Below are 18,441 nucleotides of genomic sequence, written 5' to 3' on the forward strand. Positions count from 1 at the left end.
ACCATAATATATTGATAAAGCTATGGTATTTCTGATTCCAGATCTAGCTTTGACTACCTCTCCATTGCACACCATTGCTCAGTTGCCGGTATTCTCTGAGTCAGTTGAATATATGGGGGATCTGTTTGCATACATCACAGTACTAGTGTACTAGTGGCAGAGGCAACATTATAAAAGCATCTTGAACTATCTTGTTCTGCAGTTCCATAAGGTATTTTGAATGCTTACAAAAGGAGTAAACTAAATCTCTTTACTTCTCCTGAAACTGTTGTCTTCAGCCTGGAGTTGTTATTTGATATAAAAGAAATGCATCTTATGTCATGGCATTTGATTTTTTATTTAGAATGAGTGGTCCTATTGCAGTGTGGAATAATCTCTAACATATATATAGATGTATATATGGTACATATATATAGCATCCCAACATGTGCTGAGGATGTATTTTATTGCCTCTTGGAATGTTCTTAGGATCTTTTGTAACAGATATGGATGTATTCATCTTGGGCTTCAGGTTTTTGTATTGTTTGTTGTAGTTTACTACTAGCTTTCAAGAGCAAAATATCCAAAGCATTTGTTTTAAGGTATTGCTATCCCTCACTTTCTTTTAAAATGTAAGGCCCAACCTATCCTGGCCATGTAAAGAATTATCCTTCTTCACTTCACACCACCCCACTCTAGTTATTTCCTGGTTTGTGCTCAGATTTTTTTCCTGGGTTGTTCCTGCCAACCTTTATTTTAGAACTTGGAATTATGTCTAAAACCTGGGATGTTGTTTCCACTACAGCATTGGCAATGCTAAAAATAAAACCCAACCCAAGTAGTTCTAAAAACAGTTTAAATAAGTATATAGAAAACAATTACTTTTACATCAATTAGAAAATCATTTTAGAGCATTGTGTTTCTTCTGGCCTTTGCAAAGGAAACTGGCAGAGGTAAAAAAAGAGCAAAGTCTGTGAGTCACCTTAAATTTTCTTTTGCTTTGTTCCTCTGAGATATCAACCTTACAGAGTAGCTTCAGTTTGCAGTTCACAGTCACAAAATTACCTCTTTCCTGTTTTCATAAACTGAGGAATATCCATCCTTAGTTTTCATCTTGGTGAGCCATTGCAGGAGACATTATTTAGAGAGTCTAAAGGGAAGGTGCAGTGTTGCCTTGGCCACTTAAGCTACTTTTATTGGTTCCAAGTGATATAAAGATCAATGGTAAAGAAATCACCTATTAGTGCTATGAAGACCTGAGACAGTAAAACAGATTACTCAGCCTTACATGACTCTTTTCCAATATCAAAAAATGCTGGTATCACAGGACAATTCTGTTTCACTGTAGAAAGGCTTTGGCAATTACCAAAGTCTTCACCTGATGTGTCAGTGTTTGTGTAAATTTGGGTGGAGGGGAGGGAGGTAGCTTGCCTCTGTAGCTTGTCCTTTCAGCATACTCAGCATACGCAGTAATAGCGTCCCACTTCACTTCTGAGCTTGCTGCAGAGGGCACTGATGGGCCTGAGCACCAGGGCTTGATGGGCCTCTGGTCTGCTGCCAGGTGGTGGCTGACCTGTTGGTACAAGAAGTCCTTGCCAGGCAGAATGAAGGGACCATGCAGTGAAAGCCAAGGTAGATGCTATCAGGGAAATGAAATGAAGATCAGCGATGTTGAAGTCTGTGAGGTATTATTTCCTGTCCCCTGACTCATGCCTGGAGAATAGAAAAAGCAGAATTCTGCGTGTGTATGTTTATAACAATTTGTTCTATTGTCTGCAGCAGTGGTATGGTGTGTGAAGTCTAAATGCATGCCTTAGTGTGTCTTACAAGCTCTAATTTTGTATTTTTTCCCTTTTTTCCCTGTTACATAGGATGTGGCAGCATTAGAGAGCCAGCCTTTACTTGGATTCACAGTCAGTGAAGTAAAAGGTGAAAACTCAGAGTCGAGAGTGTTCCATTTACTGCACAAAAACACTTTATTTTACATATTCAAGGCAGATGATCCCCATTCAGCTCAAAAGTAAGAAACTATTTGAATTTATTTATGTTACATATTTCTAGAAAATTCAGAAGTGATGAATGTTAATATTCACACATTTAGCATATGTATAAAAGATCCATATTATATCATAAGTAAAGGAAAGTTTTAAATTATTTAGACATAAGGTTCTGGTTTCATTAGGGCTTCTGAAATGAAGGAAGCAGACTCTGTTCTGCAAAAGACTGAGTGTAGAAAGAGAAAGATTTCTTATTTTATCTTTGACTTTCTTTTTCCTCACCCATTCCTCTCATGCTGACCTACTCAAGTGAAAATTGAATGTTACCTTTGGATAAATCCAGAAAATGTTTTTAAGAATTAACTGATATGCTCCTTTTTTAATTTCACCTGTTCATATTAGTTAATCAATATATGGCAGTGAAAAATAAAGCAAACACTAAAACTTGGGGGCCAAGGTTTGAAGTGTGTGAGCTGATGCCCATGAGCACCTAGGCATGCACTCAGATCAAAGCTTGCATTCAAAGAGCATTCACACAAGCTGTTTCACTTCAAGTCCTTTCTGGACTTGGAGTCACATTTATCAAGCTATGTATTGTGTTGATTTCATGTAAAATAACCTGGAAGCTTGGTCATTAATCAGTGGAAAACATTCATCACATGATTCATAAAGTAAGCTAGAAACAAGCATAGAAGGAATACATGCAAGCTATCTTTCTTACACTCCTCTCTTATCTGACTGGTTTCATTGCCATTTCCCCAAATGAATTTTACATTATAAAATAGATTTGATGCACTTACAATTCCATTATTAGTACTTAAACTTTCAAATGGATGCAGGTTTAGTTTTCTGCAAATAGGAACATTCTAAAAACAAAGTATCCAATACAACAGGAAACTTTGAACAGCTGAGAACGTGCTCAATGACATTTCTCTACAGAAGAAAATCTGGAAGTCTTTATTTGATTTTTGGGAGTATTTTGTGCAGATGTGCATAAATGCTTCTTTGTTAATTAAGATACTATCCTGTTGTTTCCCCTGTGTCCTCATTTGTACTATATAAAACAAACCAAAAAACCCCCAGGCATTCAATAGGTTTATTTTTCTACTCAGACAATGGCTTCTCTCATCAGAAGAAAGCTTGAAATTGGACATAGTGTATTTTACTGAGGTTAGGAATAAGATTAAGTACTTTGAATTTCAAGCTTTCTCCAAGTATTTAATATCCTTAGGAGATTTATGCTGAACCTTCAGAATAAATGCTGTTTTTACAGCCTTAAAAGGAAAAACAAAAACATGCCGTTGGCTTGTTTGCATCAGTGGACACTGTTTTCTCCTGACAGGACCAAAGAAATACCTGATCTATTTGTCTAAGTGCAGTAATAAATTTTAACAGATGGTTACTTTTCAATGTGGTTTTAAATTCCAGTGCTATGTTCAATTCTTAAGCTATTTATGAATTTTTTTTTGCTTTTGTATTCTACTTTATTTGTTTTTAATGTATACGTGGCAGTAGAAAATACTTAAAATTTACTAAAAAGTAAGGTAGATGTTTGAGCTGTGTGTGCAGACCTGCGTGAGCATGTCACGATTAATATGTTCGTGCCAAAAGCTTGAATTCAAAGGACATGCACACAGCTACAAAATTAAATCCTCAGAGCAAGGAAAAGCCAGCATCTGTGACTAATGTTTAGATACCCTGTGAATACCAAGGCAGTTTGAATTTCCATGATAAAGATAATTACAATCTTTGTTTCATTCAGTTCTTCCAAGATTTCCACTCAGGAAAAAAATGCTTATTATGTAGGCATAATAAGCATTTATTACCTTTACATACACACAGTTCAGCCTTCACTTAGAAAACAGAATCATTTGTTCTGTAGCATTGGAGTGCTTCAGGAACATTAATTTTTGCATTCTTGAGAAGCTGAGGATGGTTATTACCCTCCTAACCAAGTAGGAAAAGAAACCACGGCTATAAGGAGTAAAAGTATCTGAATAATAACTTTGAATTTTCAGTTTGAGAAACTTTGGATCAGCTGTTTGGGACTTCCCCCAGTCCCAGCCCTCTAAGCCCTTCCCTGCCTTTCCATGTGCCATGTGACTTCCTCCCTCAGCCCCACCAGTGCTTGGCTTTTACCTGCTGCAGAAGCAGAGAGCGTGGGTTGTGCAGATGGCTGCCTCAGGTACAGCAGTGTCCTGATTCCTCCCAGATCATGTTTGCACTGAAAAAGAAAAGGGAATATTGGGGATTTTTAAAGATATGCAGAACCTTGGCACAGCCTGCTTCTTGAGCGTTTGATTTCTCAGCTTCACTGGTTCTTCATGCATGTAACTTCAGTATGGGAGAGGTATGGAAAAAGCTTCTATCAGCTGGCCTTGTACCAGGCAGCTGTGTATGGCTGGACTCATTGGATAGACTTTGGTATTTGCACTCACAGACCATCTGGATGTATGATGTTCCTTCTTGTGTGAATCTGCAGCTAGTGACAGCATTGAGATTATTCTTTTATCAGCTACTTCCTAACAGTGTTTAATTTTCTAACAGGTGGATAGAAGCTTTTCAAGAAGGCACTGTATTATAGCAGTGTCAGCATTGTGTCTGCAAGTTTAAAGGAAAATTTCTAAGGATGGTGATAAAACAGACTACAGCAACTGTTCAAAGAAACAGAATCCTGCCATCACAACCTATATAAAATTGTATATTTGTCAGGATTAGGAGTTGTTGCATTTTTAGTGTAAAATAATATTTTTCTAAAGAATTGTATGTATTTCTGTGTTGATACAAAATGTGTTATTTATTAAATTCCAGTGTTTACTTAAATGGGCAGAATTATTTGTGCATTGAAGTCCAAAGTGTCCTCAGAATGGCAGATTGTTGGTCAACAGGTTATAAACTTTATGCTTTATTAAAAAAAAAAAAACAAAAACCCACGAACCTGATTTGTTGCAGTTGTACATTTTCTCGTGATTTGTGTATAGGTTCTTGAGTTGCTGATGTTCACTTTGCAATTTGGCGAGAACAGATTGGTATAGGAATTTCACAGATTTGGGATCTTTGTTGACTATGTAAGCTCCTTTATGAGAAGTTGTCTGATATTGATGCTCCTTTCCTTGAATGGCAGTTGAAATCTTGCATACCAGTACATTAAAACAGTACAACAAATTCTGTGTTACAAAAACAAAATACGGTTCAATTATTAAAAAAACAGAAAAGGGAAAAAATATTTTAAAAAACAGTTTGCAATAACAGGGATAAGGCACTAGAGCTGTTACAGTACTACAGATGCCAAAGAGACTAAATTAGTTACCATTCAGCAATTGCAAGATGAATTATCTTTTTATGTTTCCAGTAATAATTCAGAGTAAAAATACATTTTTGATAATCAAAGACGAAATATCTTATTTGTTTCAAAACTTCATGTCAAATGAGTTCTGTACACAATATGAAACACTGTATTGTATAAACTATTGTTCAAAGAACAGTAAACAAATATGTGTAACCTCCTCTCTGAAAATTTAAAAACTATTGTATATTTAAATATTATGTTTAAACTGGAATTGCCATACCGAGACAACAGAGATTTTTTAGTGCAGAAGGCATTGAAAATGCATACCATTCTTTGAAATACCTTTTGTTTACAATATGATTTGTTCTGTTTGACACTTTAAAACAGAATTCAGCTTTAGGTGTTTGGGTTTTGGGGTTTTTTTTCTTAAAGAAAGTCATCGGTATACCTCATTAGGAAATACTTACTGATGATTCTGGTGCATTTAGTCTATTTAACTTCTAAAAAATGTTAACACTGTAATAGCATAAATGGAACTAAAACTATGAAACCCACATGAAAGAAAGCCATTTTTAATGTCAAATGCAATGCATATGTAGTCAGCTAATTTTATTGTATGAAACACTTGTTATAGTCCCCTGAATCAAGCTAGTTGCGGTAACAAAATTAAGAGAAATTAACTTTTAATGAATAGTTTGAATTCTACGTTAATCACTATTCTGTGACCTCACAGCAGAAAGAAAAGAGATGGTAGAATAGTTAATATTTATCACAAAAAGGCCAAGAATGAAAATGCAAACCAAAATTCTCTTATTCCCTCAATATACCTCAAGGTCAGGTCCAAGATACTAACAGAGCTCTGAAGAAGCTTAATTTCCAAGAGCTTCTCTAAAGTTAATAGTGGGCTTGGAAGTCAAATTCTTAATATTAACTATACAAGAAATTTCATTGACTTCCAGCATTTCAGTAGAGTACCTTATGAATAAGGGACTTAAGGCTGTAGATCTGACTTCCCTCAGGAATGCCAGAGATTTATCCAGATAGTGTTGGAAATGCAGTAGGAGTCTGATCAAAGCCTTTATTCTCTTTTATTGTAATACAAATGTGCTAAATGAATACTTTTCTCTTGTTGTATACAAAGGGCTTTTACTTAATTTTCAAAAACAACTGCTGACTGAAGCTAAGTAAATTATTACTATGTCTCTTCAGGGTGAATTCTGACATGATTTTTACTGTATCCAAAACAAGACTGGTATCAATATAACATAAATGTGATGTGTCTCTTCCAGTTTATAGTATCAAAAGGAAGACCTTTTTCATATTTTCGTAGGGACTTCACACCAATGAAGATGGCAAGTCATGAAGCAAAAAAAGAATCAGAAATTTGGCTAGGAGCAAGCTAATTTAATTTCAGTTTATGCTTTGATATTTTCCCTGCTGCAAAACAGAGCAATAAAAGTCAAAACACACTGAGTAAGGTGCCCGAGTTCTGCTTCATGTGGTGCCACACTACCTCTGGAGGATTTGGTGCAGAGGGTGAAAATAGTTTAAAGTGTTCTGTGGAAATCAGAGGACTTCCAGAAGTGGTTGATAAATCAAAAAATGTGTGACATAAATAGATTGGAACAGAGCCTTATAAACAGTAGTGTACATATTGCAGTCACATTGTGTGAAATAAATTGTCTTTGTAAATGTGTTTGAATATTTCTTTTCCTCACTCCTGCATTAGTGCTTTGTGTCAAATGAAGAACCCACAACATAAGCATTTTCATAACATTTTCAGATGGTTGCTTTTCAAACTTGCTGCATTTCTCCAGTTTACCTCCCAATCTGATTCATTACCATCAAAAGTAAAATATTCACATCTTGATTTGGCTAAACACTTAAACAAGATCAGAAGTTTTTAGACACCTGCTACCTCTTCTTGTAAGAATCTATAGTTTTAAGATTGGTTAGTAGAATGAGACAAGTGGTTAGCATTGTCTCATTCAATGCTAATGAGACAAACATTAGCATTGAATATTAGTTCTAACATTGTTATTCATAGATATATTAAAGCTTCTAGGATCTTGAATTCTCTTTAACTTAAAACTGTGTGCCCAAAGGACTTTAAAAAATCTGAACAGCTGTGGAACACATTTTAATAAATATTTTGTGCATGGAAACTCGATTGCTCAACTATGTTTATCACATCATAATGTAAAGAGATGTCTGGAAAGATATATTCAGTGCATTTGTTTGCTGTAACTGCTGTCCCCTATTTACCATCCAAATAGGATTTTATTTGGAGCAGTCCTAAATCATACTGTCTAAATGGAAGAATAGAATTTTTATTTTGTAACTGAAAACAGTTTAAAGTTGTAAATACTCCTGTGGATATTCATCATTTTTGTATAAATAAATTCACATTATTTGAGTCTGCGTCTTTTAATATTTTCAGGTTTTATGTATTATGTAATTTGTGTATTCAGTGATTTTCAAACAGCAGAATTTGTTGCCATTACCTGCACATCAGTCTTCCTTTAAAAATCATTCCAAAGAATTAAGGGGGTTAAGTCTATGTGAAGGTCAGTTGAAGGGTGTTACATTAATCATCTTTTTGCAAAATGTAGTTCTGCTGTGTCAGTCAAAGTGTGCCTGAATCCCAGCTTCTGTTGGCCTTGGGTCCTGCACGTGGGTCAGAACAACCCCAGCAGGCTTGGGGCAGGCAGAGTGTCTGGAAAAGGAGCCGGGGGTGCTGGTCAATAGCAGCTGAAATTGAGCTAGCAGTGCCAAGGTGGCCAATGGCAAGCTGGCCTGGATCAGCAGTGCTGCGGCCAGCAGGACCAGGGCAGTGACTGTCCCCCTGTACTTGGCACTGGTGAGGCCACGCTTCAAACACCACGTTCAGTTCTGGGCCCCTCACTGCAAGAAAGACTGAGGTGCTGGAGCTTGTCCAGAGAAGGGCAAAGGAGCTGGGGGAGGTCTGGAGCACAAGTCTGATGGGGAGTGGCTGAGGGAGCTGGGGGTCTTTAGTCTGGAGAAAAGGAGGCTCAGGGAGACATTACTGATCTCTTCAAGCACCTGAAAGGAGGTTGAGGCCACCTGCTCAGCTTCTTCTCTCAAATAACAAGGAACAGGACAAGAGAAAATGGCTCCAAGCTGCAAAAGGGGAGGTTTAGATTAGATACTAGGAAAAGCTCTTCATCCCAAGGGTTGCCAAGCGCTGGCACAGACTGCCCTGGGAAGCAGAGGACTCACCATCCCTGGGGGTATTTAAAAGGTGTGCAGATGTGGCATTTTGGGACATGGTTTAAGTGGTGGACTTAGCAGTTGCTGGGCTAAAAGTTGGACTCAATGATTATCTTAGAGGTCTTTTCCAACCTAAATGATTCTTTAATTCTATAAGTATTTTAGCAGGAAGGGATTTAAGGAAGGGATTTTTCTGTCAGGCTAGTTATGCTGCTTCCTAATGTATGTTTGAAAGCAGTTTTTTGAAAACTTGGAGTAATAGCAGAAAAGGTTTTGCTTTTCTGTGCGTTGTTGATAAGGATGCATCTCTTGCAATCCTGGCTGACACAGCTACAGAGGCATGCCTTCGAATACAGATCAAGTATGAATTGAAAAATAAAACCAAAGTATGTTTTACCAGTTACAGTGACATTTCTGCTGTACTGAGGATATCAGAATGCTTGGCTTAAATAACATTTGGTGTAAATTACTTGGCATTGTTAAATTAAACTGTGCTAAACTCCATCATTTAGAAAGTGGATGTGCAGCTCAAGCTAGTTTGGGAAGTGACAAGTACTATAAATTGAGAGTGCTGCAACATTTGACACTTAAAGGAATTGCTTAGCAAGTTAATTTTTCTGACTTAAAAATTCTTCACTGAGTTCATTTGCATTTGGTGTTTGGGAACGTCTTTGATCAAAAAGCAAAATACTATGCTTGCAAATACTGACTGAACTAGTGATCTCAAGCTAGGGTTGATAGATCCAAGTGCAGCTTGTATCCAGGGACTGGGAGTGGGAATAGTAAAGGAACTGACAAGATAAGAGTGTGCATAATTTTATTAATGTTAACACATACATTTGCTTGTATTCTTTGGTTTTTTTCCTATCACTGCAGCTCAGATGTTGATGCTTATGTCTTTTGATTCAGTAGAAATTGCATTAAATGGTCTAAATGATTTTCAGATCATGAAATTGCACATACAGCCCCAGTGACCTAAATGATCATGAAGCTGCTGCTGATCTCTGACCACAGCTTGACCATATTCATAGAACAGATGAAAGAGGAAGAAGGAAAAGGCTGTATTTTAAATATAAATCTCTTACTTAAAATCAAGGTAATTAAAAATAATTAGCATAAGCTAAGTAAGTAGCTAACACAACTTTGGTCTAAACAGATGTTGAGACCGAGCCAGAGCAGCAGCAAGTTGTTCCTGTGGCACTGCCCCAGCAGGAACAGGCACTCATTGGCAGCCAGGCCATTGCCTTCCCAAGAGCTGTGCAGGGCACTGTTGACATTTAAGGATGGAACTTGCTTCTGCCATACAGGCAAAGCACAGCTCCTTCAGACTCAGCTGGTTGAACTGCTACAGTGACTGTGCAAGGCACTGCGTGTGCCTCCATCACGCTGCATGTTTCAAACCCAATCTCCCAGTCTTGCCTACGGCTCTGCCTCAGCCAAGAGAGCCCACCGAGCTCCCCAAAGCCCAAATGCTGTGCTGTGCACCTGTGATGTTCAATGCTGCTTGGTCCCATGTCTCTGCCATGAGCTGCGGTGGGGGTTTGGAGACTTGTGCTCTCCACACGATGGACAGAACACAAGAACTGTGTTCAGTTTTGGACCCCTCACTCTAAAAAGGAGCATCCAGAGGTAGTCAACAAGGTTCATGAAGGGTCTTGATAACAAGCTTCATGAGGAAAGCTTGAGGGAGCTGGGTTTGTTTAGTTTCAAGAAGAGGAGGCCTAGGGGGGCCCTCATGGCTCTCCCACAAGTACCTGTAAGGGTATAGTGAGGTGAGGGACTGGTTTCTTCTACCGTGCCTGCAGTGAGAGAACTAAAGAAGCGGCTTTAAGCGGTCCCAGCAGAGATTTCCAGATTAGGAAAAAACCATTTTTTCCGTCAGGATGATCGGGCACTGGAATAGGCTGCCCAGGGACGTCGGAGTCACCATGCCTGGAGGTGTTTTAAGATGCGTCGGGATGTGGCGGTGGCTGGTGCGGTTTAGGTGTTACAGTGGCGGGACGGCTGGACGGGGCGATCCTGAAGGTCTGTTCGAACGGCGATGCCCGTGTGCCCCCAGGGCCCTGCCCGCACGGCTGCGGGCCCGGCGGGCGCAGCGCCCAGGCCCAGCCCGCTCCCGTTAGCGGCCGCCGCCCAGGGCCCCGCCCTCTCCGTCGCGCGCCCGTGCGCAGGCGCAGAGCCCGCGGCGGGGCGGGGTCGAGCGGCAGCGGAGGCGGGGTCGCGAACTCTGACCCCCGGGAGCCGGAGCCGCGCCGCAGCCAAAGAGACCCGCCGGACCGGCCACCGGGCCCGCCAGGTGAGAGACAGACCCCCGGCAGCCGAGAGGCGCCTCCCGCAGCGGGCGCTGCCCGGCGGCGGGAGCACGGGGAGCGGGGGCGGCCGCGCTGTAACGGTGCGGGCCCTCGCGGCTCCCGGCCGCCACCGCTGCGGAACGTGCAGCGGAGCGCGCCCGCCCCGCCCCGGGGCCCGGCCCGGCCCCGGGCGGCCCCGCGCCCCCCGACCTTTCACCTACAGGAACCGCTTGCGTGTCCCGCCGCCCCGCATCCGGGCGGCGCCACCCGCCGCTTCCCGCGGGAGCCGGGCAGAGGAGCCGCGGGAGGAGGCGGCGGCGGACGATGGGCGATGCCCCCTCATGCTGGGCCCCGGCCCCGCGCAGCCATTTTGTGCGGAGCGCCGCGGCGGGGGCGGGCACGGTGCTGGCTCCGCGCCCCCGCCCCGTGAACCGACGGGCAGGGGAGATGCGAGGGCAGCGAACCGGTGTCGTGGGGAGGGCTGGGGACGGAGTGCCCCGGCGCTGCGCTATAGCTTGGCCTCGACGCCTCTCCCTTTCCCCAGCCCTGCGCCTCAGCATTCCCGGGGGGTGACCCTGAGCTTCCCCGAACCCCGCAGCCACTCTCTGCCTGCCGGCGGCCCCGCCGGTTCACCCCTCTTGTATATCCCTGGCGGCTCTCTGGGTTTATTTGGGTTAAGGTAGTATGTCCTGAATAACACTCGGTATTAATTTTATTGGGTCAGATGACCCTGTGTCTGTTCCTCCTTATTGCTGGGTAGAGTATTTCTTCGAAGCTGCGGACTTTGTGGAGTCTTTATTTTTTCTTTGTTGCTATGTATTGCTTTAAGTATAAGAAGCACGGCCGCATTCCCCAGGATGCGCTTACATTTGCAGGCTGTGGAGGGAATAGAGGAGATGCCATGTGTTGTGCAGGTGAACTTACGCAAGAGAAGAGGGGGAAAAAAGTCTTGATAGTGGTTTCACTGAAAGACGAGTGTGTGGACATGATTCTTGAAAAACCAAGTTACACATTCATTCTTATATGAAATGTCTGATTTGAAACTACTAGTGTCAGCAGAGTGGACTTGGGAAAGCAGGAAGAGCTGCATCCACATTTGTCATGGGAAAATAAGATGGGGAAAAATTGCAAGTAGTTTTCTCTAGGACAGCTTCCTGATTTTGGAATCAGCGTTATAGAAGTAGAAATAGAAGTATCTGATCAGTGAGAAAACGTCACAATTTCTGTGCCAGTTCAGACAGGGTTAATCTGGTGACTCTAATTTTGTATGGCTTTTTCTGTAAGTTATTTTTCTGAAAATAATTCCATTAATTTTTTCCCCACCCCCTTTAGTCCGCGGTTGGTAACTGTGACATGAGATGTCCAACAGAGCATTTAGCCCAGGGTTTGCTCCTTGCTGTACAACTTTACTCAGGGGCACTTGCTTGAGTGAAGTCTTAAGGTCTGTGAAATGTTTGCCTGATTCTCTCTATAGCTCAGAGATGTTGCTGAAGCTCTCTTATCACAGGGCTAAGTGTTTTCATGTGATGGTGGTCAGCTGTATGTGTGCACGCGTGTGGTAATGCAAGGAAGGTAACTGAGGTCACCCACAGGGGTGTGCAGTCCTCCGCTGCTTCTGCGCTTCCTGTGCGCTGCTCCGAATGGTCGGGCACCACTTGCTAAGGCTGCTGCATTCTGCAACAAATCAAAATACTTATTACAGAAAGAAGCTCACAGTAGATAAATTAGCTAGCTTTAACTCTTCTCAATTATTATTAATATTTCTAGTTTTCTTACTGGTTGTATTTTCTTGTGAAACGTACTCTTGAAGGGAACTAGTTTCAGAGGAGTTCTGATGTCTTTAAGAATAGTTATATCCCAGGCTAGATTGTGGGATAGGCAGGGTTTTTTTTGTTCGGGGTTTTCATGGTTTTTGGTGCTTTTTTAAAGCCTGCCTTAATTTTTCAGTTTAAGGTTCTTAGCCTGGGAAGAGAAAGCCCTAAGCAATATGTGTAAGTCTGAAGCTGACATTGTTTTGGGGGAAAAGGGGTTGAACCGAATGACCTCCAGAAGTACCTTTCAACATTATTTCATGATTGTATTGTTTTTAAAGGTCAGGGGGAGCAGACAGATGTGCAGGGAACCAAAACCAAACAAAACCCCACTTATATTGTAGCATGCAGTTATATAGCTCACCTGTGAAATACAGCTACAGAATGCTTATAGCTAATGTGGTCGTCCAGTAAAACCGACTTTGATCCATAAGGTGAAATCTCATATTTACAATAGTAAGATTAGTTTGTACCCTGTGCTTATACTCAATTTTTGCTTTAATTTATTTTGTGCTTATTATATTATGTAATTAAAGTTTGTGCAGCCAGTGAATTTGCTGAAGTTTCCTTGGAGTGAAGGAAAGCAGTCTCCCTGAAGAAAGTAATTTGTGTCTAATGTTTGGGTCAAAAAAACCTGAAAAAAGCAATACCTCAAGCTTAAATAAAGAGTTTAACTGTATGTAAGGACTAGAACAGTGTTGCATCTTAACTTGTCCGTATTTGTTCTGCCGGTGGACAAAGTGTGGCTCTCAGCTGGCAGGTGCTGCAGCTGGTGCAGGGTGTGTGTGTCTGTCCTGCTTCAGAAGTCATCCTGGCTTAAGTATTTTTAATAGTAACCTTTGCTAACCTGAGTTATTTTGGCTGATGGAGATCAGGGAGCTTGTGGTGGGTTTAACATCCCCTGTGAAGCAGCAGTAGTCTGCTGGGGAGGGTTGCCCACAGGCTCTGGCTGGCACATCTCTCTGCTTTTTGTCACACACAGGCAACCAGCAGTGGCCATCAGGGGAAACTAACCTGTACTTGTGTTACTTTCTGGCAAACTTTTTACTTTTTTTTTTCCCCTCCTCAGTGGTGTTTCAAGCTGCTTTTAGCATTTTAAACTTGTGCCTGTACATTGCTGGGATACAGTAACCTGCTGCAAAACAAAATTGTATCAGTAGAATTTTATGGATAAAACTGCAGAGGTACATTTAATTAAATTCTTACTCTTGTGTATGCAGACCTGTCCATATTTTTACCCTTCAGTCATCAGCTTTTAATTCCAGAGATCACTGCATTACTTTCCAAAATCTTAAACCAGCAAAGGATTTATTTTTGGTAAAACCAAACTCTCTAAAATTCCAGTTCTTTAAACTGGAAGATGGCTTGTGCTGTCTGAGTCCCGTGTATCTGATGATGCAGTGCTGCAGATTTTGTAAGGAAATGCATTCCTTCCTGAAGATTATGATCTAAGAACTGCCTTTCTGTATCAATATTTAGATTAATTTTGTTGACTTTGCCAAGCCTTCTCCAAAAGGCTGTTTACATTTGTTTAACTTAAATTACTTTTGTTCAACTTGGTAGTAAGCCAGGCTGGGCTAAGCTCAGTATTTGAATGCCTTTGTCAGAAGTTAAAGTGGAAACTTGAAAAATATAAACCACCAAAAAACTAATGCCAAACCCTCTGCTATTGTCAAATGAGCCCTCATGAATGGTTATTTCATTCCAAATAAGCTGAGGTTGCTGTTTATAATTTAGCAGTAACTTTGTGGTGTGAGAACTACCTTATTTAGTGTGGTAATGTGTTTCCTTTGAAGTCTTAGCAGGACAGTGTGTCAACATGATTCTTAATTGGACTTAATATGAAGATTTTTTCAGAGTGCCTTTCCTATGTTTATAGGAATTGAAAAAATCCCAGACCAAGCAAAAAAAATTCACAAATACACACCCACACCCTCTTAACAAAATCTAATCCTGTGTAGTTGATAACGAAGTTGAATGAAAAAAACAGGGAATCACAAAATTACTTGGGTTGGAAGGGAACATAAAGATCATTTAGTTCCAACTGCCCTGCCATGGGCAGCAGTGCCATGCATTACATTAGTTTGCTCAGAGCCCCATCAAACCTGGCCTTGAATGTGCCCAGGAATGGGGCATTTACATTCTTCTCTGGACAACCCGTTCCAGTCCCTCACCACCCTCACAGTAAAGAATTTCTTAATATCTAATCTAACCTGCTCCCTTTCAGTTTGAAGCTATTGTCCCTTGGCCTGTCACTGCATACTCTTGTAAGAAGTCCCTCTTCATCTTTCTTGTAGGCTCCCTTCAGGTACTGGAAGGCTGCAGTTGGGTCACCCTAAGCCTTCTCTTTTCCAAGCTGAACAATTCCAAATCTCTCAGCCTTTCCTCACAGGAGAGGTCTTCTATCCCTCTCATCATATTGGCAGCCTCCTCTGGACTCCCTCCAACAGCTCCATGTCCTTTCTGTGCTGGGACCCCAGAGCTGGATGCAGCACTGTGGTCTGTGAGACCCCACAGGAGCAGAGCAGAGGGGCAGAATCCCCTCCCACAACTTGCTGGCCATGTGTTTTTGGATGCAGCCCCAGGACACGTTTGGTTTTCTGGGCTACCAGTCCGCATTGTTGTGTCCAGCCTCTCATCCAAGAGAACCCTCAAGTACTTGGCAGAGCTGCTCTTGATCAGTTCATCCCCCAGAACATTTTAGATGGGTCAATGTCAAGAGTGATTTACTGGAAGAATGTGTGAGAAACTCAGTTTCTTGTATGAGGGTTTTGCTTCTTTGTTTGGGTTTTTGTTTTGTTTTTCCTTTTAATCTGAAGGAAGCTTCCATGGATATGCAGATGTGCAAGTTTGTAAGGCCCGTATTAGTAGTATTGTTGAAGAGGTTTGCTGATTTCTGTAGAGCATCTTCATGTATCTATCAACTACCTCATCTGTGGCTGTAGTTCAGTGAATACTCCACATACTCCAAATGGTCATCTTGCATAATACCTGAATGGGCAATTTGGCATTATAGATAAGACGGTGTAACATTGTGGGCTTTTTTCCAAAAAGAAGTGGTCTTGATTCTGGTTCTACTTGTTTTTCCTGTGTTGTGTGTAACGATTGTTAGGTGCAGGGTGAATAAAGTCAGAAGATGAGTTTGCAGCTGTACAACCATGAAGGCAGATGCAGAGTGGTACAAAGCCAGCAGTGGGGCTACCTCTAATGAAATACTGTAATTGTACCATAGGGAATGTGTTGCCTCCAAGTGTTAGGAAAGAAGGGTTTGCCCTTGCTGTGATGTGTTAAGGTGATCTTTCTGGTTCAGCTGGAATGCACCTGGCTGAACCTAATCCAGTGAATGGGGAAGTCTTCAGTCAGATGAGCTTCCGGGTCCTGGTTCATAGTGCAGCTTCAGCTTTGGTGCAGGGAATCAGTTTGGGGTTTTTTTCTCATTTTTTCCTTTTGCAGGCTTACGGTAGAGATGCAGGCTATGGCTGACAGTACACAGGGCAGGTTACCTGATTAAATGTCTGTCTCCTTACCTAGCTCTGGCATGTAGCCAGTGCTCCTGTGAGTAGACTCCACTTGCAGACAGCCCTTGCCTTTTCTCCTCCTGTTCCCAGTTGGTTGTGGGACTAGTGAGCTGAGTCACCTCAGCTGTGGCTGATGGGGCAGGTTCTAGAGATGCCATGATAAAAGAGGCAGAAGCCAAGGCCTAGAAGTGGGATTATCCCTTTGGTGGCCCAAACTGTAAAAATGATTTGTTAGTCAACTGAAAATTTATCCTAGTGATTCATGTTTCCTCCCAGTGTAGCACTTGCTTACGAGAAAAGGTAGGGAGAGCACTGATTTTAAATTAATTGCACAGGCATGCCTACAAATGCATCTCTTTCTGTATTGCTCTATTATGTATTTTAATTACTCCCTTGTGCTTTTGCAAGCGTCTCATTTTCCCTGGTTTGCCTGCAGGTCCAGCTGCTTCAGTTTTGTGTTGTTACTTACCCCTTATATATGCACTGTCTAAATCTTGGTCTCATGTGAATTTAAAAAACAGTATCTAACTGGGTGTCAAGGGTCACATAAATATTTCTCAGTTCATTAATAAAGAGAATCTTAGTCCTTTAAATCTCCAACTGTTCTACCCTCTTGAACAGTGTGGTTTATAGAACAATAATCCAAGAACAGCTCATTTAGCTTGCTGTGTTCATTGAGCTTTTCCTATATGAAGCACTGAACACAGTAGCATCATTTGTTCCACAAATGTGTTTGAATTCCGTGGTTTAATTCCCTATTTGTAAAACATTACAGAATACTGCTCTAATGTATAAAGAAGTCTTGGGGGGTCTTTAACTTATTTAAGCACCAACTCAGGCACATTTAATCATAGAGGGATCATTAAGTGCATTCTGTTTCATGTGTAGGAGTTTATTAAACAACTTTGGCACAGACTCTGCTGAATTCTTAATTAGTATATGATTAGTTTGCTAATGGAAGTGAGGACTAGTTTCCATTTTAAGGTACAGAGTAACTTTGGACCTGTAAGTCCAAAGTCATGACCTGAGCTAAAATCCTTAGTTGATTTTGAGGTATATTGAAATAATTCAGTACTGAAGTAGTATGACTGCAGAAAGAGATTGTTTCTTCTTCTTTTGCAGTTGGTTTTCTGTTATATTCACTTTTTGAGCTTTCCTAAAAAGTCGTGTTGACCTTCCTGTATTTTACTGTGTGTCATGGTTTAACCCCAGGCAGCCACTTGCTTGCTCACCCACCAGTGGGACTGGGGAGAGAATTGGAAGGGTGAAAGCTGGAAAACTTGTGGGTTGAGATAAGGACAGTTCAATAGGGAAAGCAGAAGCCACACAGACAAGCAAGGTGAAACAAGGAATAATTCTCTGTATCCATTTGACAGGCAGGTGTTCAGCCATCTCCAGGGCAGGCTGCTGGCTGAGTATCTGATGTGATGGCAGAGCCCTATCATGTGTAATGCCTCCTTGGGGAGACAAATGCCGGCGCTCCATCTCCTTCTTCCTCTTTCCATTTTTATATACTGAGCATGTCATATGGCATAAAATGTATCTTTGGTCACCTGTCCTGCCTGTATCTGCCAGCCATCTCCCATGTACCTCCAACTTCCTCACCAGTGTGGCAGCACAAAAAGCAGAAAAGGTCTTGGCTGCACGTAAGCACTGTAAGAAATAACAAAAACATCTCTGTATTATCAGTCCTGTGTTCATGACAAATCCAAAACACAGCCCCATACCAGCTACTGTGGTGAAAGTTAACTTTCCCCCAGCCAAAACCAGCACACTGATAAAAGAACAAAAAGTAAAGTTCACAGTAACTTCTGCAGTCATAACTAGTTAATGTACTTGTAGCTCTAAAGTATCTAGAACATACCTGTGTAACTTCATTAGTTTAACAGTTTGATTTCATCTAGGAAAGACCCCTGTATTAAGAGACATTCCGTACATAGTAATTAGAAGAATCATTATTCATTCCATACATAGAGTCAAACTAGTTTAACAGTGCCAGCAGGGTAAATTAAACTACTAAAATTTTACAGACATTGGTTTCATACCAGTAAAACTGGTCAGGGTTATGCGGTACTTTTTTCCAAAGTAAACTGAAGATCTTTGGAATACACAGAATTTTCTCATGTTGTGTCTTCATGCTGATGTGGTTTGTTCTTACTCATTTAAAGGACATTACATCAGAATCAAGGCACTTGATAGTGGGCCAGCTATACCAACAGTGTAATATAATAAAATGAGAGATGTTGTCTTTTATATCAAATTGAGCATCAAAACCTAAAGAAATATACTCCCTGGTACTACTTTTAAAGTCCTTAGTCTACAGGG

General features: G+C 41.3%; 2 protein-coding genes across 10 annotated transcripts in view; both read left to right on the top strand.

Annotated features, from left to right (window-relative positions):
* The window catches only part of FGD6 (FYVE, RhoGEF and PH domain containing 6), a 72,777-nt gene extending 65,096 nt beyond the window's left edge, over positions 1-7,681 (top strand). Inside the window, exons 20-21 of the mRNA XM_059846766.1 lie at positions 1,851-1,999; positions 4,524-7,681. Coding sequence (XP_059702749.1) covers positions 1,851-1,999; positions 4,524-4,560 — 186 coding nt within the window. The 3' untranslated portion in view covers positions 4,561-7,681. The remainder of the gene's footprint in view (positions 1-1,850; positions 2,000-4,523) is intronic.
* Positions 7,682-10,662: 2,981 nt separating this feature from the next.
* NR2C1 (nuclear receptor subfamily 2 group C member 1) overlaps positions 10,663-18,441 on the top strand; it is a 53,208-nt gene continuing 45,429 nt past the window's right edge. Inside the window, exon 1 of one of the 9 annotated variants that reach the window (XM_059846771.1) lies at positions 10,663-10,792. The gene's annotated coding sequence lies outside the window, so the exon portion shown is untranslated. Of the gene's footprint in view, positions 10,793-11,249; positions 11,467-18,441 lie in introns of those variants that run through there. The other 8 variants (XM_059846773.1, XM_059846770.1, XM_059846776.1 and 5 more) reach the window with 8 other exon arrangements.

This window comes from Haemorhous mexicanus, chromosome 5 (genome assembly GCF_027477595.1).
Source record: "Haemorhous mexicanus isolate bHaeMex1 chromosome 5, bHaeMex1.pri, whole genome shotgun sequence".
In the NCBI taxonomy this organism is placed as follows: domain Eukaryota; kingdom Metazoa; phylum Chordata; class Aves; order Passeriformes; family Fringillidae; genus Haemorhous; species Haemorhous mexicanus.